This window comes from Monopterus albus, unplaced genomic scaffold (assembly GCF_001952655.1).
Source record: "Monopterus albus unplaced genomic scaffold, M_albus_1.0 scaffold242.1, whole genome shotgun sequence".
NCBI lineage: Eukaryota > Metazoa > Chordata > Actinopteri > Synbranchiformes > Synbranchidae > Monopterus > Monopterus albus.
In genome coordinates, this window is record NW_018128122.1 from 313,121 (window position 1) to 337,932 (window position 24,812).

Consider the following 24,812-nt stretch of genomic DNA (forward strand, 5'->3'; position numbering starts at 1 on the left):
CCAGAGAGTTGCTGTAGGTTTTCACCCGATGCCCATATGGTAGTGTCATCAGCAAACAAAACCACTTTCACTAAATCAGAAACCTTGCATATATCATTAATGTATAATATAAATAATTTAGGTCCCAAAACAGAACCCTGAGGAACTCCACATACAATATCCAGCTCACTCGATTGGTATTCACCCAACTTCACAAATTGATGCCTCTGTGTCAAATAACTTCTAATCCATTTCAGAACCAATCCTCTGATCCCATATTTTTCTAACTTGTCCATTAATAATTCATGATTGATTGTGTCAAATGCTTTTTTTTAGGTCAATAAATATTCCCATCGTGTATTTCCTCTCATCCATAGCACTTGTTATGTCCTCCATCAGGTCAGTAATTGCTATAGTTCCACCCAGAACTCCACCAAAATAGAGGAATACAAGTAAACACAGGTAAAACACATGACCCATCATCTGATACACAAACCTATTGAATATAAAGTTATGACCTCCACCAAGGAGGTTATGTGTTTGATTCTGTGTGTGTGTGTGTGTGTGTGTGTGTGTGTGTTGGGTAACAGGATTATGGACAAATGGCTGGCTGGATCATCAGCATACCTGGTACAGACATTGGTGGGGACCAACTTTAAAAGTGATTACATTTTGGCTGAAACACGTCAAAAGTCAAGGTCACACAAAAAAATGAAAACCACAAAAATTGCTATCTTTAACATGGGGCAAAAATTTAAAATTTTTGTTAGAAGTTTGACACACAGATGTAAGTTGGCAATGTCTGTCACCAGACCAAAGTTCATTCTTTGTTCTGGATCTCATTTTTCACAAGGGACCCATTAGCGTGAGCCAGTGTTGTGCCTCGGTGGAGGAACATGAGCTCTCTCAATGCTCTTGTAAAGTGTTTTGTGTATTTTTTCCAAGGTGTTCCTGCAGGGTCCTCTGTGTACACTTTGCAAACCAAATACATCCAGTGCACAATTAAACATGCAATCCAATGCACAAGGTTCGCTCAACACACTACACATGCTACGTTTTTGGTGTAGATATGGTGTAATCTTAACTCTAACCACTACTTGTTTAATCCTCACCATAACTTTAAACTAAGTTATTGTCCCAAAATTCAGTGATTTACATGGTGGGGATCATTTGAGAAGCCTGAATCCCCACATTGTGAGTATGTAAACATATTTTAATCCCCATATTGGGAGTAATGCCACACACACACGCACACACACACACACACACACACACACACACACACACACACACACACACATATATATATATACCTTTGTTCCATCTCAACTAAATGTCTAACACCCAATCCGAACACTAACCTAAACCTAATTTTAGCCTGAATCTTAAAACCAAGTGTTAATCCGTTGAAGTTGTGAGGAACATCAAAATGTCATCAAAACAATGCTATCAAACTGTAATTTGTCCAGACAACCACAGAAAGATGTGTACACGCACACATACTTGCGCGGACAATCACCCCCAGCCCCTCCGGGCTGTTCAGTGCACAGATAGCTTTGACAGACTAACAGAGTTAAGCAGCAGCACAGTGCCCCTTCTGTCTCCTCTGCTTGGAAACAGACATAGGTGACCTGAGGGTGACATGGAAGCATGGTAGACAGACACCCAGAATATACACTGATGCCATTTTCAGTGGCTATATAATGCACGCAAAGGCACACTCTACAATATTGACCAGTTAAATGTGATCAAAAATACAGACTCTAAATCACTCAGTTAAAAGGATGCAGCTATAAGGTGTAAGTGGGCCTTCCTAATGTGAGAGAAATCTAACGTGTAATATTAATGAGTAATGCTGTAGGCTGGAGTGATCTTATATTTAAAAGGGCAAATCACAGAGGAGGAGGTGATTTTAGCAGACTCCAGCAGGTCTGGGAAAAATAGATGTTCTGGTGACAAGGCTTAGGACACACAGTCTCATTACAAGACTGCTTGGGAATAGAAAACAAGATTAAACTGGAATGGAGTTAAATTACATCATCTGCGCCACAGGCATCTTGGTTTATCACAGGCAATGGAGCATGTCATCCAAGGTTTTATAATCCATTTTCTTCTAGCAAGGGTGTTGGCCGTCTTTTTTTAACAGGCCCTTTCTGGCCCAGAAGTTGTCTATAAACACCTCCTCATTGTGTTCTCATTAATCATTTAGCCTGCCACTGGTATAGGACAGGGAACACACCTTTTCTGAGTGGCGGAGTTTCTAGGAAAAGGATTCTGTTAGTAGTGAAGTGACATTCAAGGTCACTTGCTAATTTGCCAGTATGAATCACCACGTGACTTTATTTTGCATTTTAAGCTGTCAATCCAGTTCCGTGGACATCGGCATAAATCAGCTACTTAACTACTGTATATAGCAATAGCAATACAAGTAGTTTCAAATATGAACTAAGTGTGTTTTAGAAATCTCTTCAGTCTTAAAGCCCCAAAACAGTGAAGAGCATGGGACCAAGTTGGCCCTTTGTTTTTAAGATGAACAAAGGGAAGCAACAATGCAGCCTCTGCCTGTGCCTACAATACTGCAAGGGGTGGAAGTTGTAGCTGAAATACCTACATATGACCCACTTTTAAAATTACAAGTACTTAGAAAATTATGTGGTCAGAAGATTGATTTATGCAAATGATTATTTACTAAAACTTACTCAAATATCTAATGGTGGTCCAGGTTATGATTAGTCAGTGTTCACTGCATGTTCTGACCACTCTATGTGATGTAATGTCCTCTGTAGTCGATGTCCGTGTACTGTAAGCGAGCCTCCCACTCCTTAAGTTGAATCCCAGCAAACACTTTTACCACATGACCCTGTTGCAGCCTTGGCACAAACGTTGCTTCAAAGGAAACACAAAGGAGCTTAATGCTGCATATTTGTGCTTAGTGCACTGATTTTATTTTGGTATATACGTGTTGACATGTCAGGAAACACAGTTTTTACAACTCAAAACAGTGTAAACTTGAGCATTCCTACAAACACATGAGACATGCACACAAAATCACACTGTGGGAAGTGCCAGATAGGATTATGTTTATGGCTGCTAGCCTGCTACCAGGACCCGCAGCCTGCAGAATGGGCACATACTATAGCAAGAAATAACTGAATGTGCTCTACTCATATGTCCAGTGAAGTTAGGCCTCTTTCATCAAGCTGTGATGTAGATGAACCACCCCACCTATGATGTGTTTTGAAATGCTACTCTATGTGCATAAACACCAGCTGCAAAGACAGCACTGTAGAGGAGATATTATGAAAGAAGGTGACAGTCTTTAAAAAAAGCTATTACTGTCTTCACAATCTACTGATTGATTGGAGAACAAATGAGGGGGACAGAGTTTTGGATAAAGCAGGAGTGGGAGTTGAGGGATGTGGATAGGTGTTATTATTTACAGTTACTAAAGCAGATACAACATGAGTAACTGCATAAACACCACGTCCATTGCAGGATTTGATTATAAGTTCTATTTACTGTACTGTGGTACCGCATTCTCCGCTGACTGGAAAACCTTTCTGCTGAGAGATACACTGGGATCTGTTCTGTTGGAGGATGATTTTGTTTCATCTCATTTCTTCTTCTTATTTAACAAAAATTATTCCCTGATAGACTAGTGGTTAGGGTGCAGCGCTCTCACTGCTGTGGCCCAGGTTTGAGTCAGGGTTGCGTCAGGAAGGGCATCTGGCATAAACACGTACCAAATGTCAACAACACGAATCGTCAGTGTGATGATTTGCTGTGGCGACCCCTAATGGGAAGACTATGATAAATGCCTGTGTTTTTGGGTAAAATACTGTAAAAGATTGCAAATATAATAATATAGAGGTCACTAATCTATTAGCTATCATCTCCTCAGAAGGAACTTGCTCTCCTATGCTAAGACAAAAGTGCTACTGGTAATAAATTTTAACACAATGTTCTGATGTACCTTCGCTCAAACTGCTGAGCATGCATCATACTGTAGTTGTTGCTTGTACTTTGTTGTAGACTCTATATCTGAGTGGACAGAGACTGATAAAGTTTCTCATCTTAGGGACTGAAGGAAAAAAGCCTCCTGAGAGCTAATGTGTGGGCTTGCAAAGTCATTTTCAGAACCTACTGTTCTTTATTTCGCTTGATGATATGTGTAGATATTATCAGACAGTCGGTCACATATTGCTGTTCAATAGCAGGATTGAACTGAACAGTAGTATTATGCTCATTGATGATTACTGATTCATCTTTGGTGACGCCATTACATCTTTAAAAATGGACAGTGAGAAACAACAGAATAATGTCAGTTATGTGCATCAGGATCTACATTAATTATAAGAATGAGAATCTTTCATTCTTCCTCTTTGTCTTTCTTTTCACAGCAGGCGACAGGACAGACACAATTCTAAAAAAACCCCAAAAAATTAGCACATGAGAGGTTATTACAGGCCTTTAGAACAGTCTCTCCCTGGATATTTATGCATCATAGACACTGCAGTCTGTAAAGACGGTGCAAAAGTTGTTGCTCTTTTGACACGGTGTGATTCTTTTGTACTTTCCTCTTAGTTCAGACAAAGACTTACATGTGCTTTAAATTTGCACATGCAAGTCTTGGAACCAACACAGTTCTGGTTCCTGTTGTTATTACTGTATTTTGAATGTGTGACTGCCTGTGTGTGTGTGTGCTGCTGAAAAATAGCCTCTATAGAAAACCTCCCTAGATACTGGAGGAAAAAAAACAGTCATAAAGATCAATTTCTTATTAGATTGGCTGCTCAACAGTACCTTTATCTTGGTGTGATTGTGAGGATACTGTTGCTAGAACACAATTCATGTCAACAGCTTAATTCAATTAGGTTGAGTTAACGGGACTCCCATTCAGATACTGTGATTTGTGTACTAGATGTCACATTGTCTGCATATGTGAACACTGTTAGCACAAACAACAAGAGCTACTGACATAGGCCTTTATTTTCCTGCAACGGGGCGTGTCTAAACTCTTTCTGAAGAAATTATAACTTAACAGTGACAACAGCGCACAGTGAGGTTGGACTGGCTTTACCTGCTGTCAGTAATGCCTGTAACATGATTGATCAGGACACCCACAGAATATTTGTAATTGATCTTAACTAATGGGTTGCTTTCATTTGTTCTTTTGGGCGCCTACTGTGTAATTATTGTATGTAGATTTGGTGCCGGATCTGGCTGCAGATCACCTCCGGCTGCATCCTGTAAGGATAGATGGTGCGTCCTTATACGGGCTAACACAGTTTGACCATAAAAATACAGTCCATATTCATATATATAGCCACACACTGAGGACTAGTCCATTCATCTCATTTGAAAATAATCTTTCTAAAATTATCACGCACATTTCATAATTCATATAACTTCACAATAAATAATTCAGAGTGAATTCCAGTAGATTGGTTTATTTTAAGCTGGTGTGGCTGTTAAAATACATTTGGGTACCTGATGTCATGCTTCCCAGCCTATGGGCATGTCAGGAAAATTGAATTGTACCTCTGATGAGCAGGTGTTATCGTTATTGCTATTTTGGGTCAAAATGAGCATGAAAATTGCACTGTGCTACCTAATCACCATACACACGGCCTCAACTGTGCCTCTCCTCCCACCTCAGTTTAAGTGCAAGCATTCATGCCAGGAGAATGCCAAACACACCAATGCTCAAAAAATAATAGACATGTGCCAGAGGAAAATTGCATAACAACTCTGCCTATTTCAGAGCTAATACACTTAGACCTTTATGAGACAAGCCATCTCACACAACTTATATTTTGTTTTATAGATAAAAGTATGTACAATATTTGTTATAATACTTCTTGAATAACTTTGAAAGCATCAGTAAGACTGTTTACTGTCAGCTCAGAGGAGCCCCAGAATTTCACAGCGCTGGTGTTATGAAAGACACCAGCTTATATAAAATAAAATGTGAGATTTGAATTCATAAAATAATTCAGGGAGCAGCTAAGGACACAGTCTCAACTTTGATTGTATTGCTCATATCAACCATGTTTACTGACGTATCTAATTTGGTGTCACATCCAAGCAAACTGTTGTGGGTGTCTTGTAGACAATAAAATGACTCAGTGTAATTTGCCTTTTTAATATATATTAATTGAGATGTTTTCTTTTTTCACTCGTTGTTAACACATTTTAACTGATTAAAACTGTGAAATAAATGGTCCACTATGTACATTACAGTTACAAGTAACACAGCATTTTATGAAAATAAGAGACAATGTTTTTTCACTTTATTTCAGAAATATTGTACATCTTTGTTTCTTGTGATCGTCAGTGTTGTCTGATGGTAGATGTGAAGGGTAGAGTTCCCTGAGGTGCCTGCTGATGGTATTTACTGAATACGCTCTGGGATCCTAATGAACACTACCAGATCTTGAGTCTCTCTTGCTAATGGTCTGTGACGTGCTTGTCTAAAACGAGGTTTGATCAAGGTTTTGCTGGAGGGAGATGAGAAAGGTGCGAGTGCTTCCATTCTCTCTGGTAAGTGATGTGTGTGGAGGACAGAAGACGGGTGGGTGCACTGGGAACTTATGAATCACTTCCTGGGGAAATGTTTCCCATAGGAGAAATATTACATTGGAGCTGTGACAACATAAACCCCCAAGGTTTTTTTCCATGCTGTCATCTGCTTGACCTTTAAAAAATGAGGCTGTAGTTACAGCCTGTACTGTGTAAATGTTATGGGTTCAATAAATGAATGGACTGTGTTAAATCGCCATTATTTGGGTCTGTGCCCATTTGAAAACCTCTCTGGTGGCTCTGCTGCAGGATCATTAGCCAGTTTCAGAACCCTTACAATTAAAGTTAATTCTCAAATTTGCGACTTAAGTCTGACTCAAGTCAAATCATATGACTTGAGCCCCCCCATCGCTAACCTTAACCATCAAAACCAAAACCCTAATACCCAACCCTAACACCTAACATTAACCTAATTGTAACCTTAACCTTAACCCTAAACCCTCAAACAACTCTTTGGATTAGTGAAGACCAGCCAAAATGTCCTCACAATGAAGGTACTGAACAAAAATCTGTCCCCACAACCGCAAAAAAAGACATGTACTGTACACACACAAACATAGTGAACATGTACATTATTGAAAATTGTGCCCTATACAGTTGCACACACAAAAGCATTCGATCAGTCCCTTTCCGGTATGTTTACAGCAACTTTCTGGTTGCCAGTTTTGCTCCCATCCATGCTAAGTGTTACTAATGACAGCGCATGGGAGAGTTGGAACTGCTCTTGACCCTGAATCAACTCAGTGTCACAGAGCCTAGAGAACAGAAGTTTGTCCTCACCAGTGCCTGCTAGTGCACAACAAAACCTACACATCTCCATCGCTTGTTATTGTCATTATGTCAGTCTTAAAGATCCCAGCTGTTTTTTTGTTTTAGCCAATCAACTACCAATCATGTTTACATTTTTTAAATGTCATTTCTCCAAAGAAAACAATTAATTTCTTAGGCAGCTGCTGTCTTTGGATAACTTCATTATGCTGTAAAAATGAAATTTCATAGGCTTCACACTGGAGATTTGTAGTGCATAATTCTGGGCCTTTATTTTGTCACCAAAGTATCACTGATGTAATCAACATGACTGGTATCTTACAAACATTATCACTGCGTTCAGAGCAATCTAATACCATTAGTGGTGGTGTAAAGGTAAAGGTGTGGTATATCGCAGCCCCTGTCAAACAGGCAGACATGCTATAACTGTCCTATATATTACTGCATACAAAACACATGAAATAGAAGCCTGAGAGGGTCTTAAGTCTAAACTTGACCTTGCATGTAACAGTGAGGCCTGAAGCTGAACCAGCAGTAGGTCTGAAGCTCAATCCCAGAAACAGAACGTTACAGACAGGTCAGCTTGCCTTTCTCCTTTTTCTCCATCTCATGAGACTTACAAACAGTTCGGTGTAGTTTTGTATATACAGGTTTACTTGCATTGCATCAAGCAAAGAAAAAGCCTCGTCCCTGGAAAGTGATCATCTTGCAGTGCATCCAGCATCTTGGCAGGGCAGAAGCATCTGGCATTTATTCAGTGTTTGAGGCAATTCAGTCTCATACTTCAGTACAGTATAAAGCAGTGAGAAAGTGTTATCGACCTAACCTCATACTGTATCACTGTGATGATGGGATTTATGATCTGTCTGATTACTGTATTTTAATTTTAGTATAACAAAATGTACTGATCCAAGTATGTTATTATTCTGGCTTTTCCTCCATTCATTCCATGTTGACAGCATAATTTGAAGGAACACTGACTCACTAACTGAACAGTAGTATTATGCTCATTGATGATTACTGATTCATCTTTGGTGACGCCATTACATCTTTAAAAATGGACAGTAAGAAACAACAGAATAATGTCAATTATGTGCATCAGGATCTACATTAATTATAAGAATGAGAATCTTTCATTCTTCCTCTTTGTCTTACTTTTCACAGCAGGCGATACCTTACATTATGGAATCCCTGAGCCTGCTGATGTTTTTCAGTGCTCAAGATGTCGAATTTTTTTTCCCCTCCAGTCCATAATTAAATCTGCAAACGCACACAGATACAGACACTAAATTGATTGTATGGACAATAACTAACTTTTATTGAGTTGTCTGCAGCCCAAACAGAGCAAAGAGACCAAACAGCCAAACCGCTACCACTGGCAGCTGGCTCATTACAGTGAGAAAAAACTCTGCCAAGTCTTCAGCTATTAGATAACTTTTTGCAACACATCTTATGAAGTTATTTTACTTATTAAGAATCTGACAGATGGCCTGCATCTGATTAGCCAGGTTATTCTGGCTTTTCTCATTTGCAACATGACCAAATGAACCAGTAGGCCAAGTTTTTTCAATTTCCTCCCTCTTGTTTTCCTACCGGTATTCGTGCTGGAGGAAAGGTTGACTTGAAGGTAGTAAACAATGCAGTCATTTGCCAGTCAATGTGACAGCCATGACAGAGCTCTAGTCCTCTCCTGATCCTCTGGCTGTCACTCACAACATGTTTGCGTGGCTGTGCCAGTGACGCTGCAGATGAACACATTTCTGCAGCATACATGTGTGAATTTTGTAATAACTGGGCACTCAGTTCTCTCCAGCTGTGAAAAAGAAAGCGGTAGAACTGGTTCAGAAGACTCTAAGGGTTCAGAACTCTAGATTAAATTGTCTCATTCTCTTCTCTTCTTTCTGTGGTCTATTTATACACCAGGCTAATGATAATTTGAATTGCATTTTGTAAGAGCCTTGAGTATGTTTATGAATTTTTACCTACACAGTTGAAATATTTAAGATTTATGGTCCTAAATGGATTTCCTTTACTGTTTGCATGTTATGTATTCCTAAGTCTGATTTGCAGCAGGAGGTTCATGAAGGCCCGTTTGCCACAGCGGGAGTTTAGGATGCTGTCATTAAGAGATAGCGGCCACATGCTGGGTATTTTCATCAGCACCTAGACTATAGAGTATCTTCATCACATGCTAGCAATGGCACATCTACTCAAGTTCAAACACAAGATTCATCAGATTTTTTTAGATCACAGCAACTGTCTTATTGTGGTTTCTGAGCGATTTGTTGTTAAATCGTCAAGCCTTTCTTCTCAGTCACAGTTCAGTTTTAAGACACTTCTTGACACAGAGCAAATAACTGCTAATAGAACTGAAAGGTGTTGTTAGTGAATACAATGTAAATGTTGCTAGCATAGCTATGAAAAGGTGAGGACCTGACCTAGGGACCTGATTTGTGGCACTTCACTTAGAATCTACTTTGAACTTGACAGAATTAGAGGGAGAACATCTCCCCCATTCACTGTGACTATTAATAAAAATATTGTTTACAAATTAGATAGTTGGATTGAACTAGTGCTTGTGTCTCTGTTGTCCAGCTACACAAAACAAACACGTGTCTTAGTGAACTCACAGAGGTGCAACTTGTAGATTGAGTGGATGTGGACCCAGATTAGACCCCTGTGGCATACCAGATGGGATGGAATGGCTTTTGGTTGACTTGACACTACAACTCACAAAGAGGTTGCTCATTAAATGAACAAAAGGTCTCCACACACCTGAAAAACTTCTAGATTATTTGGACCAAGAAAGCTTAAACTGACAACAGCAACCAAATGACAACAAACACACAAGGGGCTAATTGTGTCTAGTTATTGAATGACAAAGCATTTCTCTGCAGGCACTTATAGAAAAACCTCACATACAGTATTTTCAGGCCTGTTCAAAAAAAAATAAATAGTAGAAACAACAGCTCCCGAGGCCATAGTACTACTGTGCTGTGATAGATGGCATTCATTTATACAAAGTCAATTAAAAAGGCAGCTTGGGCCCTGACGATGGTTAAAAATGTCAGCCATTATCTCTAGCTCTGCTAGTAGACAGATGTGTTAACTGATAACACACAGCAAGGGAAACACCCCCTGTGAGCTGTGGCGGCAACCTGCCCTCACTCCCAGCACTCAGCAGCTTAGTGAAAGGCCATGAGGAATCAGGGTGGTGATTTTTATGCTAAAAATAGTAACCCTGCCTTGCCTTGCACCTTATATCTGCCTAAATGATAGATGCATTCTGTTCTCTTCAAAACCTCTCCTCACCTTAGTAACCACCAATAGATGTACGCCAACACAAAATTATTTAATAGAAGGTAACCACTAGCAAAGTAAATGTTTGTCTATGTGTGATCAGGGGAATTAAATGATGGCTAGCTCCTTTAAATCAAACTATAGGTATATTCCATATTTCAAGATGCATTAGAAATGCATGTGTCCATCCATGTGACTGGCTGTGATTTACAAGTAGCATAGATTTTCTAATACAGTAGGGGAAGTTGTGGAATACAGTTAATAGCAGAACAGCTGCACTGTAATAGCAGTGACAAAAGTAAGTGACAGTAACACTAACCGCTTTGCTTGGTTCAGCATTTTATCAGGGTTTCATTAGTGCCATGTGGGGGGGCTTTAACAGTGACTCTTGTTTTTAACTGTGGTTCAAAAATGTTAAATGAATTGATTATGCATATTTGAAAGATTATCAGCATGTGTTTAATTGTACACCAAATGTAGTATTAGTAGCATCACTCAGAGAATTCATTAACTGCATTTATTTACCATTTCCTCACCTTTTCAAAAGTACAGAGTAAAACATCCCACCCTGCTTTCCAAATTTTGCTTGCACAGTTACAATATGCCTCTGTGTATATACACTCAGCGACAGGATAATCACTAGAGAGTGACTCAAAAACTAGTACAGAGGAGTATACTGCCACCTCCAATTGAAATGCCACCTGCCACTGAGGGATGATGGGTTAAAGAGTGCAGACAGTATTAGTTGGGAGAGTGAATCCGGAAGAGAGACCTGGCAGGGGTATTTTATGGTGGTCAATAAATGAGTGAGAATGAATATTAAGGAAATTGTTCACCTTCAAGCATTACTGTCACATGTTATCTCTTTGTCCCATAGGGAACATGTGGGTCAATATGACATGATGAAGTGTGTCTTATTTCACAGTCTCTTTCTGTAAATGTCACACCAGGGGGCAGTTTTTTTTTAGGTGTGGACATATTAGCTACCCAGCCTCTCGGATGATTGCGACACATGGGTCATTCCATATTCTCATGTGCAGTAAAATCGCAAGATAGGATCATCATGTTGTTTTCATTTTGAATGGCTCCTATTTCACTGTCTGAAGCTGAATTTAAGACATTGTAATTTCTTAACACTTCAGACTAGACTGCAGTTGTGTTTGTTTCTGCTGGCTTGGAAGTAGGAATAACATTGGCACTGGCACAGTCTCTAACTCAGGGTGATGGGGTTGCAGTCAGCATCCAGCAGTGCCACGATGAGTTAAACTTCATTTATGCAGTATGAGAAACTTGGCTTTCAAAATCTGGGTAGTGGAATAGAGAAAACCTGACCAGCTAAGTTGCTCCTGCCTGTATACGCATAGCCGGGTTTTTAATTGACGTTTCTCATGTATATGTATGACACAGACTTAAGACGGCATCTGTCGCTGAGACAGCAGAGTGTCAGGATGAAAGGAAAGCTCATTATGCAGTGATACATGCACATCCTTACTTTGTACTGAGAAGCTGAAACTAACACCAAGAAGAGGTTAAATAAGTTGCTTTCCACATCTGAAGAGGAATTACTAAACAATGGAAGGAATCAGTATGTTGTACCACTGCTCCAGTTAAAATAAGTAGCAAATGTTACCAAAATAACATTAGGGGAACCAGTATTACATTTTTACAGTATCAGTTACTACAGTGCTGATAAGCATGTTGTCTAGTTTCCTGTGTAACCTCAGAGTGGTGTATGCCTTTTTTCTTGTGGACCTGTTAACATACTGATTGTCTCACCTTTGTCCTGCTGCTTACTGCAGCACAACACACACATGTACAAATGTTGGTGCCCACCTACTTCCCTACCTACAGTTGGCATGAATTGATATTTTATTAGTGTTTAGTGCTTAAAATTACCTAGAGTTTCACTTTGTTTTACTGTTTCTCTATGTCCCATTAGCCAGTGTTTACATGCTTCACACAGTAGCTCACATGGTATTGGGCTTCCCTACCAATTATACCCATTAAATATGTAAACTGCTTCTCATTATGTCAAAGGTGTTGTTGTTATTGAAATCAGTCCAATATAACCTGACCAGAATTAATGAATTTAACCCATTTTATCCCACATAGCAGTAGTAGCTTTAATATTCACTGTAATAAGAAGCTACACATTCATGTTGTTTTTAAAGAGTCCAGTCTGCTGTTATCATTTCTGTATGTTTAAAGACCAAGCACCCTCCCATTGTAGCCTGCAGGTGTCTGTTCATGTTTATACAGGCTGAGCAGATGGAACATGCATAGTGTTATAATTTAGTTTGGGTTACAGGAGTTTTCTTTTAAGTGCAGTCGAGCAAAGCATATTGTAGCACAGTACTGTTTTTAAACTGGTTAGCTTTAAGAAAATTACTGTAAATATTGGTATGATGCTGTATGTCCTTGGAAACCAAGTATGCTTTGTATGGATGTTAATAAATGTCAAGATACAAGGTCACGTTGTCTCAAAATGTTTGTTTGGGTGATCAATAAGGATGCAACTCCAACTTTGAAAAGTTTCAGTTTTTATGTGTTGACTGTATAAATATGGACAGTACGTCACCGCTTCCCTCCACTGTGCAGTCAAAATGTTGTGAATACGGCAGCTGCCATCTTGGCATTTTGCAACCAGATTATGTGGAGTAGTGACAGAGCAGAGTGATGTATCCAACAACCAATCAAAGCTGTCAAATCAACCACAATACACCTGATATAGTCATCATTTATCTCATTGAGAGTTGGTGTGTTTGCACGATGGAAGATAAGCCTGCTCTTTTACATCATCCCCTTCTGCCCTCCCCTCACCCCTTCTGCTGGGAAGCCCCGGCTCAGCTTCACCCAGCCAAGCTGTTCATTAAGAGGGGCTGTTTGGCGTTCTGCTTGCTAATTAAGCTGAATTGGAGAGTCTGGCTAATTAGCCAGCATCACTGCGTTGACCCCCTCTGTTTCTGTTTTTGTTGCCGCCAGTCTTTTGATCAGCCCTCTGCCTCGTATATGTTTTTGATGTGTGACTTCACATGCAGATCTCACTGGGATGACTACAGGGCAAATGTCAAAATATGTTTAGGGATTAGTTCAAGGAAAATATAATCAAGGTTATTGAAAAAAATCACACAGCCATACTCAAAATAAGAGCATGGCTTATGTTTTCCAAGTGTTTTTGCGTGGGTAACTTTGTGGGCAATTTTGGATTATTAAGATAAAGGGTTACAGGGTGTCTACATGCCAGTAAAATTCTAGCAAGTTATTTTGGCAACGAAGATGAGATTATAGCATTTATAGTACACTTCAACAAACAGAGTGGCTTAGCTTTGTCTACATGACCATGTTTGTACATCTGTGAAACTCAGTGGTGAAAGGATTGGCTGATGAATTAATGAAAACATCTAAGATTTGCTTCCCTTTATTATCCTCATCCTGGTCAAAGCCAACATCCATCAGTGTTATTATCACTCATGGATTTTATTGTTTACCCTTCATCTATCAAGAGATTGCATGTTTTCCTATGTCATAACAAATGTAAAGGTAAATAAGAATTACTGTTGCTTCTTTCCTTCTTATCATACTGATTTATAGCTGCTATTGTATTAATCGCATTGGATCTCTATGTTTTTCTAAGAACCTTAGTTCGGTTGTCGCCATCCTCCTTTATATAAGCTGCATCTTCTGCAAACTGATGCACATGAGCCAATGCGCACTATGCAGACAAAGCCCTTAATTTTTTGTTGGATTGGGTATTATGGTCTGACAGCAAACAGCACTCCAGCCACAGCTTTTAACACAGAATAATACAGATGTAATTCTCCCCTACTGATGCTAAATGTCTTTGCGTATGTGCTTGCGACATCTATTGGTTCTCATATTACAGGTAACCAAAGGTCGAATGTCTTATCCAGTAAGTATGCACCACCCATTGTGGCCTTCCTGTGTTGAGCCTAATGACTGAGTTCATCATTGCTTTCTGTGTTACACTCTGCTTTCCTTGCTGTTGTGGTAAGGCAGCACCGCCCAGTCTGTCTTGATTTTCCCATTAGGATGCAATTACAATAGGATGTAATAGGGGATAGAAGCCACAGGGGTAAGCCCCTCCATTCCACATCTCACAAAAGGGTGTGTTAATGGACAAGCTGGTGTGTCCAGTGATGTTTAGTCAAGTGTTTTCTTCACATTACAGCTAGTGCTTTTTAAATGCCATTTTGTAACTCAGTGAGAGCAGACAGTTTTCATCTGCCAGGTTGGATGAATGGAAGGATGAATCCTAATGACTGTCGTGTTCCTGTGTGCCACAGTGAGGTTCACAGTCATGAAAGAAATCTGGTATATATTTACAGTATGTCCCCCTCAGGATTAATTGCAATATCTCCTGGTGATCCCCAGACCTTTCATCCTGCCAGTTCAGGAAAAAATTTAATTTATTCAGTGTTTTGGTTTATGATCAAGTTCCCATCAGCCTCAGCAGTAATCTGTGTTAAGTGCCAGTTATCAAATGTTAGCATGCTAGCATTCCAAACTAAGATGGTTAACATGGCAAACATAACTGTTTAATACACTGTAAGCATGTTAGCATTGTCACTGTGCTCATGTTATTCTGATATCAGCATTTAGCATAAAGCACCACTGTACCCAGGTACAGTTTTACAGAACTGCTAGTATGGCTGTAGACGTTTAGCCTTATTTGGCTGTTTGTCAGGTAAAAAAAAAACAATTTGAAGGATTATCCTCTCGACCACCCTTTGCTTTGCTCCCTCCATCTACAGCACGAATGAGTGACAGCAACTATGGGACTACGTGATTACCTTTGTTATTAGTTTGTGACATTTTAGAGACTTTGAGATTAGTCTATTAATCACTGTTTCAGTCAGTAATAAAAAGAATTGTAGACACAATATAAACATGAACCGAGCTTGATATGGCATCATCCTCTCACTTTTGCACATGTACAATCATTATCCAGTTCAGTGGGGCAAAGTGTCAGTTTTCATGAGAAGAGGCTGTGGTTGACCGCATGCCCGCACCTGTCAGGCATCTCTCAAGTGTGTTATTTTATCCCATATTTTTTATTATTTCTGAGCATTTAAGATTTTTTTTTTTATCAAAAACTTGTGTTACAGGTGATAAAAAAAAGATGATTCAGCTGCAGCTGAATGTAGCTCTTGGTTGACATCACTTGTTCATGCCATAGATGGAGGGAACAAAGCAAAATGGGGGTCGAGAGGATAATCCTTCAGAATCAGCTGTGTGTGGGAGGACAAGAGTAATTGCAGCTCGCTCCCTCTCTCTATACTGTGTGTCTACCTCTTGCTTTTTCTTGTCTGTCTGGGTCCCTAATTGGACAAAATGACTGCGATTGTAATGCTCTATCTTTGCATGAAAACAATAACATGACTAAATGGCAGAGTTAGAATGTTTTGACCATTGTATTAAAAGAGCACAAGCTAAAGTACAGGTAGCTGGTTGCCTTTCAGTAATGATCCTCCATACCCGACTGGCTTCTACATGAATCACCGTAGCTGTGAGGTGAAGCTACTGTATATCTTGTGTACAAAATGTGAAGATGCATTACTAAAAGATGCTCAAGATGATAGACACCTTCAGTGTGCTGAACAAGAACTCTTACTGTGAAATTCTCACAATAAGGCAAGTCTTTACTGTCCTTTATCAGGAAGTCATCATCATCTATTTGAAGGTTAGGGTGATTGTTGATTGATTGTGATGGTTCAGAGATTTCAGTGATTCATGGCTTGATTTTCTGCATTTCAAAAGGCAACCCCCTTGGCCTCTGTTTTACATGCAAACCACTGTGACCTTTCAATCCTTGGTACGGTTCAGACCAGGGCTGACTTAGCACTCACAGTACAGGAGCGGACACCTGACACACAGACTGTTTCTCTTTGTCCCATAAAGGTGTAAAGCCTCTGCAGACTGTGACAAGCAAGGAAATGGCAGATAGGGGATTTGAGGCTGAATGAGTCTCCGTTGCAGTAGTCAAACAACAGCATTGACCATCGTGGCACCGTACCGTGTGATACTGTCAGCTCTCACTGAGATATATGACATGCTGCTCCCCTTAGTGATAATTTATTTCTCCTGGGTCAAGTGCTTTTCATTCACTTCATAAAGAACAATAGTCTTAGCAGTGCTGATCCATGTCCCCTAAATCTGAATGAGATTTTTAATACAGCACAAATTGAGAATGCGCAGGAAAGCACTTTGAATAGGTCATAGAGTGGCAGTCTTCCAGGTTTCGTTCCACACTTTGAATAGGTCCTTAGAAGAGTGGCAGTCTTCCAGGTTTCGTTCCAGCAGAGGGCGCTTCATAAACCACAGATTACATGCATGAAATGAATGAAGGAATCTGTAATGTCCATTTGAGAGAACTGTATAATGTATGCAAGCAAGTGGCATTCTAGTCAGTCACTTCCCTTCGAGCGATACCCAAATATTAAAGCAGTAGCAGTAACACTATATTTGTACTGCACTTTTCCATTTGCTGCTCAGGAATCAAAAGAATAACAATAGTGAGGTAACTGGTTCTGCTTGTCCCACAGATCAAATAAAAATTTTCAGACTTTACTTAACACCTCCAGACATTTACTTACGGTGCTATTTGTTTGGTTTAATACAATACCAATACAATATTATGTTACTGAATTGTAAATATTCTGCAGGATGCTAAATAAAACAAACTCGGCTCATGAATGTTGCATTACTGTTTTAGTGCTGAATTGAATTATCTACTGAAATGCCAAATAGGTCAATTCTGCAAGGTTTGGCTGTATTTAAATGTTATGTATCCTTTTATTTGAGAATACAAATGTATAATGAATGCTGGTCTAGTGAGTGATGGGGAGCATCTGATAAAAAGATAGGGGCTGCATTTCCTTGAAAGGGGGAAGGAAGCTGCCCTTGCAAATACAGGATTCATGTTCAGGAATGACAAATTCAAACAAAGTTCAGCAGATGGCAGTTTTATTAGTGCTGTCTTTTCTCTCTAGTCTACTATTCTACAATCTACTTTATGTGCATTAATTGCACTAATCATTAATATCCTCTGTCACCTTTACTTGCACATTTTGACTAAGGGTCCTTGATCCATTCCAGTATATCTTGGGATTTTTAAATATAGACTTTATTAAAATATATTTGATGAGGTTAATCTGACATGGTTAGTGGATAATATAATCATGTAGCTTGATTGTGATTATGGTCCCAGTGTGAATTTGCTGTGGGAGTAACTTTAGCTCACAGTGTACAGCTGTACAAGAAGAGGGTCTGGCTTTTTTTTTTTTACATCCTCTAAGATGCTCACTTAATAACAACAGGAGTAACACCCAGGGGGCTGTGGATGATAAAATAATAGCCATACTTGTCGATAACTGGTCTCATAGCTTTGGAAGGCATTGCAGGGGTGATTCATAATGCACTGCTCACTCCCTAATCTGCTACGCATAAGAAGAGAGCTTGGTCATACTGTTGAATGCCTACTTGTTTGTGTTGGTACTCAACCTGTTGTTTTCATTACATTTTTTATGCAAGGGGTTTTCAAACTCATCACATTCTTCTATAACAGCCTCAGTACTCAATCTGGGCTCAGAGCTAAAAGTCAGAAACATTATAAGCAGACCATCTTACACGATACAGTACTGCCTGCAGAGTCTGACTGCGAGATGAATTGGTTTCCTCATTAGTCGGCGACCCTCTCCTCATGAGAGACACGTTGTGCTGGCAAAATAAGGATAATCACCTTTATTTGGCCACGTATGTTACACACACAAGGAATTTGTTTCTGGTACAAAACCGAGGCAGCCAACTGTGGCGCCAACTCAACCAATGGCTCTAACCATTGGGGGCAACTTGGGGGTTCAGTGTCTTGCTCAAGGACACTTCGACATGTGGACTGCAGGCAGTGAGATTCAAACCTCTGACCCTCCGGTTGGGAGACGCCTGCTCTACCCACTGATCCACAGTCGCCCCCCAAAATAAAACCCAGTATGCAAATATGCAAACAGTTTTTGATATCATGTGAGAACAATGGCATCAACTTACTGCATACTGCTGTGTGATATACTAACTAAAAATAAGATGGTGTACTGGAATTTGTCTCGTATGTAGGAAAACAACCTAACAGCCGAATCCAACGAGACAGGCGTTAAATTTACACATTTTCCTACACTTTAGTTTCTGACAGTTGTTACAGAGTAATGAAAATCAACCAGTATCATTTTCTGTGTTTGCGGTAATAAGTGAGAATATGTAATTGTTTAATTATTTCTAAGGGTAGATGTGTAAGTGTGCAATAGTGCCTAGGTGAGTTGTGTTTGGTCCTCTTGAATTTAATGTTAAGCCCCCTGAGTACTGCCAACTCAGTACTCACTTACTGATGTTGTCATTAGGCAGTAGTTTGGTGCTGAGAAACACCTACAGTAAATGCGTTTTTATTATTGCAGTTCGTGTTTCAACTTGGAATTGATACGTTGTTGTTAATCCCTTGTGTCCAGCGTGTAAGTAACATGAAGAGTACTGTATGTGTCCATGTAGCTTTAACAAACTGACAGTTAGTAATTGTTTGCATTTCCAGCCATGTTATTGTTTCACATTTTTAATATCTTTTTTTTTCTTTGGATTCCATCAGGATCCCAGAACAAAGCATAAGTTCAAGATCCACACCTATGGGAGCCCCACGTTCTGTGACCACTGTGGCTCTCTGCTCTATGGCCTCATCCACCAGGGCATGAAGTGCGACTGTGAGTAATTCAGTTTAATCTTCATCAGCAGTGTAAGTGATGGTTTAAATTGTAAATTAAACACAGTAAATGAGGAAATGCCCTGTTATACAGCTCACTGAGGCATAAGTGTGGTGGGCATATTAATATATAACTGGCTCTGTACAAATTACATTAGATTCTGTTCAAGAGCCACTTTATTTTATCAGTCTTCTGAAAAACAGCCTATTGTTCCCCTTCACTGAATGTCATAGATCTAAGTATTTCCCCTCCTCTTTGACTTTCACTTTGACAGTTTTTTAAAACAACACTGCCTATTTTCAGTTTGCAGCTATGTTTGTGCTCCTTGAATAGGCCTGCTATCAAATTACATCAAACCGAGTCTTTGTTAATAACTCTTTCTCACTCGTCTTCTTTTTAGTCTTGTGTTGGTGGAATCAGGTCTGAGTGCTTTAATGAGCTCCTAAATACAATATGCACCACCCACTACAGGCCACCACACATTTCTTCCTAATGATCAGTGTGTATAAATAGAGATGTAGAGCGGCAAATTATTTTGGCAGATCAATTGCACCTCTGATCACACTCAGTAAGATTGCACTGTAGCGCTCTGAAGCACCAGTGAACCACAGGACTGTTACAACAAATAAATTGCTCCCACAGACAGTGAAGTAGCAGCATAATCAATTTTCATTATTTTTTTACGTAGTGACCTGGTGGCATAATGATGTAACCGTCAGAAACTGTTCCCAGTTCAGGACAGAGTGGCTCACCCCCCGACATGCATTTATAGATGACATCATGGGACTGAATCTGGGTCATAACCTTATTTCCTCTTTCACACAGTGTTCATAAAAACAATCTTTAATGTGCTAAACACTTACTCTATGATATGTGGAATGAAAGAGAATGATGTCCTTATATAGGTGCACTAAGTCTAGAAGACATCTTAAAGGAGCTCACTGTATTTGAACATCAGGGTGTGAGAGGCTGTGTGCATGCACATGTTGCTTTTATAAGACGGGGTTTTATCAAACAGATATTTTATTAGCATCATGAAGTATTGTCATAATTATCGATCATTGCTAGGGATGCACCAATACTGATACCAGTACTCCTCGTAAAAGTTGTCCAATACAACTTGGCAACATTACACTAACCTTGCAAAGGCTTAGCAGGTTGTTAGGTGGCGAAGAGGAAATTTCAGAGGCGAAGAGGACTTGAGAAAATGACAATGACAAAAATTATGTCCACTGGGAGCTCTGCTTCTCTGCTCTACTGTGTCTATGAGTGCCCCTCTTCCCTCCCCATCACACAAACACACAGGTCATGAGGTCACTCAGACAACAATGTTCAATGTGTGCAACAAAATCCAACAGTAGCAAGCAGAATACAACAATAAACTTGCAGAAATGGTACGGCTTCATCTTCCCCATGGTTAAAATGCCTGTTCCCGTTCAAACACTAAACACATCCGGTGCCCATTAAGCTGGTTGTAGTGAATTGTTGTGAACAAGAAGAAAACAGACGTTACTTTTATGCAGTTAATGACTAAGCAGCTCCTCTACAGCGGAACAGGAATGTATCCAGCAGAGAGGATGAAGCCACAGACAGTAGCTAGTTTAATGCAAGATCACGTACCCTCGTTAAATTAAACTTTTAAATTGCCCACTGTGATAATATGCCCTTCTAAACTTAATTTGGTGTTCTGAGCAGGGGAGCCACAAAACCATAACAAAGGTTCACACTCCTAAAGTGGTTAAAAACCACTGTACTACAGTGTGTTGTGTAGTAGGCTGCAGAAAATCAGTCGGTTACACTTTATATTCAGTGAGAATGGTCGCAGTGCTGTGTTTGTTATCAGAAACTTTTACTGCCATTTGTACTTCCTCCTGTTATATTTTATTTAATCACAATCAGAAAGTCAATCTCATGAAAATAAAACTGTCTCTGTTATTGCACTTTTATGGTAATTCTAATGTTTATAGTAGAGACATTGCATTATTATTCAATACTTGCATGCAGTATCGGCGATTACTCAAATGTAAGTACTTGTACTAAACTAGGGGCATTGGTGCATCTCTAATCATTGTTATTTCAGAGTTTAAAAATGCAAAAAAATGTACCCTTATATACTATAATCAATACATAAATCAGTTGAGGTGTGTTAGTGAGGAAACTTTTCAACAGCATCAGTATGTCAGACAAGAAAGTCTTCAACCATTTAGTTTGGTTTGATTTGGAATAAAATTCATCTTTATCTGTATAAAGTCCTCTTACTTGATGTTTGTCATCTCCTCTCTGTGCCCCTCCAGCCTGCGATATGAACGTCCATAAGCAGTGTGTCATGAACGTGCCCAGCCTGTGTGGAACTGATCACACTGAGAGGAGGGGACGTGTTTTCCTCAAGTGTGAGGTCAACGAGGATAAGCTGCAGGTCACAGGTAGGCCTGTTATACACTGAATCAAATGGGCTTAAAAATCCAAATGTGTGTGTGCCCACTCCAGGTGGGCTGGGACGACAGTGTAGGCGGCTACAGATGGATGTTACTGTTCTGTTTTGATTGTGAGCCTGGATCAGTTTCAACACTTCAGCCTTTTTATCAATAAACCCTGACTGTGTAATTTCACAGAGACGTTCACTCTTCATCCAATGCTGCCACTAAAATACATTATACCTTGCTGCCCATTAGCTCTGGTTTAGGTCTGCCTTCTTGTGATGCAGAGAATCAAACTGCTAGCTGCACGGCCGGCCCTGTGACTAATTCCGTTTGGTGCACAGATCAATACAGCCTCTCCTGCTCAAGACTCCATTCACAGTTACGACACATTTGAAGGCAATCCCAAGCCAAATATATAGTCCTGCAGTAGTGTGTGGTCTGTTGTGTGGGCCTCGTGTTATTACTCTTTTTAAACACTCACGATGTGCTCTGTGGTGCTAGAATTTCTCATGTAGCTCTATTGTCTCTGCAAAGCAAAGCTTGATGTATTAATTAATGTCACATCAAAATTATGCAGGATCCGAGGGCTCGGCTTGTGAGCAGGGTCTTTACAATCATCTGTCTCACCATTATCCATTAGGAGGCTATTCTACATGATGACTGGCTGTTCCAATCGTTTTAACTGCCGATGCCTTTGGTGTCACACCTGGACACCCCTGGGACCAGATGCATAAAACTCTGTGTAGATTCATGACTAAAACTTTGCATATGCACTAAGACAGAAGTGAGTGCATGTTTTCATCAGATTTATAAATCCACAGTACACCTAGTTCTGCTTTATAAATCTGAATTGTCATGGAATTGGGCACATGTGCTTCTTATACACTCCCACCTTTATCCATAAATAGACATAGACACGCCCTTATTCCGTCATTTGCATAGAACAGCACTGTCTGAACAGCAAGTTATTAGATATGGCAATGAAAGCAAAGCTAAAGGAGAAGTGCGATTTCAGTGACTGTGAAATTGACACTGATTGGAGAGCTGGTCTCACTTCAGGGATGATGAAGAGAAGAGGATCAGCTGAATGGCAAAAAAAACTGATGCTGTCAATACTGTCAATTCAGAGCAGAGGACCGTGGTTGAGGTTAAAAAAGAAGCGGTCAGATTGTAAGCCAGAGGCAGAAAAGTCCATGTGTGCACACAAAGAGAGCAGAAGGACAACAGGAGGAGGACCAGCACCTCCTGTATAAGCTATCTATAGCATGAACATATTGCAATTTTGGTCACACAGCTTTACGGAGAATCAGAGCCACCTCTTTCTCGTCGTATAGCCACATTGTCAACCTGTTAATATTAGTGTTAATATTGTCAAAAGAGAAAGGTTAGCTGAAATAAGCATTTTTGTCTGATGCTAGTTGAGGTATTTCAGTTTATAAATCACATTTTTTTCACAGTTTAAAAGCTGCTGTAGGTAAGTGAAGATAATTTCATGCATAATCTGTCAAATGAATCTGTTGTGAGGAGGCCACAGCTAAAAATAGCACAAAAATGTTCATTCAGTGCACAGTTTTCAGTTTTAGATTTGCAGTGATGGTTTCCGGCAGCCGCATCGCTGGACAAAGCTCTGTGATGAAGAGTAACAAGTTGCACTAGCGTATAGTGTATGATGCAGATACGTAGGTGTACAGATCGCAGTACACAGTTTTACAGTTCTCTGTGCAGAGACATACTGTATCTAAATAAAACATTACTGATTCTTTGGCCTTAAAAAAGGACTTAAAAATAGTGAACATTTCACTTGGCATATCGGCCGAGCTGTATCCATATTGTGTTGTCACATTAGTTTATCATAAAAACATTGCACCGCAACAGGGTATTTTTGGGCAGGAGCCCATTTTGCCTTGTATTTCTAGACATGCTGTAAATCCCCCGGCTGCTACGATCTGCTAGAACAGTAGTGAATGCAGCGAGCTGACAGCAGGCGCACACAATCATTCAGTTAGCTGGTTAATGGGGGTCAGTGCATCATATGACCCTAACACTGAACCACACTGACTTGTACATAAAATTACCACTAGGAGAAACTGGTTGAGTACCCCAGCTTCTTGCCCAGTGTCAGCTGGGATTGGCTCCAGCCCCACCCTATGACCATCTTCAGGATAAGTGGTATGGATAATAGATGGATGGATGGATGGAACTGGTTAAATGTGGGCAGGGAGGCGATGCACCACCTGGCGAACACAACACACAGTAATGAACATGAATGAACAAATGACTTCTGCACGTTCTATGCTCATTATCTGAAGACTACAGTCTGCGATCAGTGCTCTGTGCACATTTGAGCTGATTCAAATGTTGCATTCATTCTAATCACACTTGCCATTAGCCTTAGCTAAAGATGTAAAAAGTAAACTCTGATGGTGACACTTAAGGCTACATAATGTGATTGATAATTACTAATATCATACAAGATCTCACCAAATGTCTGGCTGTCACCTTTAGCTGGTCAGTTTATATGAGCTAGTTTATTATTTACTGTGTACCACATAAACATGCTCTCATATTAGTTTACTTAAATGTTTAATTTGGATTTTATTTTAGAGAATCATAGTAAATAATGTAAACTCCTATTTAGGTGTATAGTCCATCATAATCACCTCCACACTCTTGGCCTCTGTGGTACATACAGTGCCTTGCGAAAGTATTCGGCCCCCTTGAACTTTGCGACCTTTTGCCACATTTCAGGCTTCAAACATAAAGATATAAAACTGTAATTATATTGTGAAGAATCAACAACAAGTGGGACACAATCATGAAGTGGAACGAAATTTATTGGATATGTCAAACTTTTTTAACAAATAAAAAACTGAAAAATTGGGCGTGCAAAATTATTCAGCCCCTTTACTTTCAGTGCAGCAAACTCTCTCCAGAAGTTCAGTGAGGATCTCTGAATGATCCAATGTTGACCTAAATGACTAATGATGATAAATAGAATCCACCT

General features: G+C 39.8%; 1 protein-coding gene across 1 annotated transcript in view; it reads left to right on the forward strand.

Annotated features, from left to right (window-relative positions):
* The window catches only part of LOC109971994 (protein kinase C alpha type-like), a 130,429-nt gene that overhangs the window by 57,398 nt on the left and 48,219 nt on the right, over positions 1-24,812 (forward strand). Inside the window, exons 4-5 of the mRNA XM_020620573.1 lie at positions 19,277-19,388; positions 21,683-21,811. Of these exons, the coding sequence (XP_020476229.1) occupies positions 19,277-19,388; positions 21,683-21,811 (241 nt within the window). The remainder of the gene's footprint in view (positions 1-19,276; positions 19,389-21,682; positions 21,812-24,812) is intronic.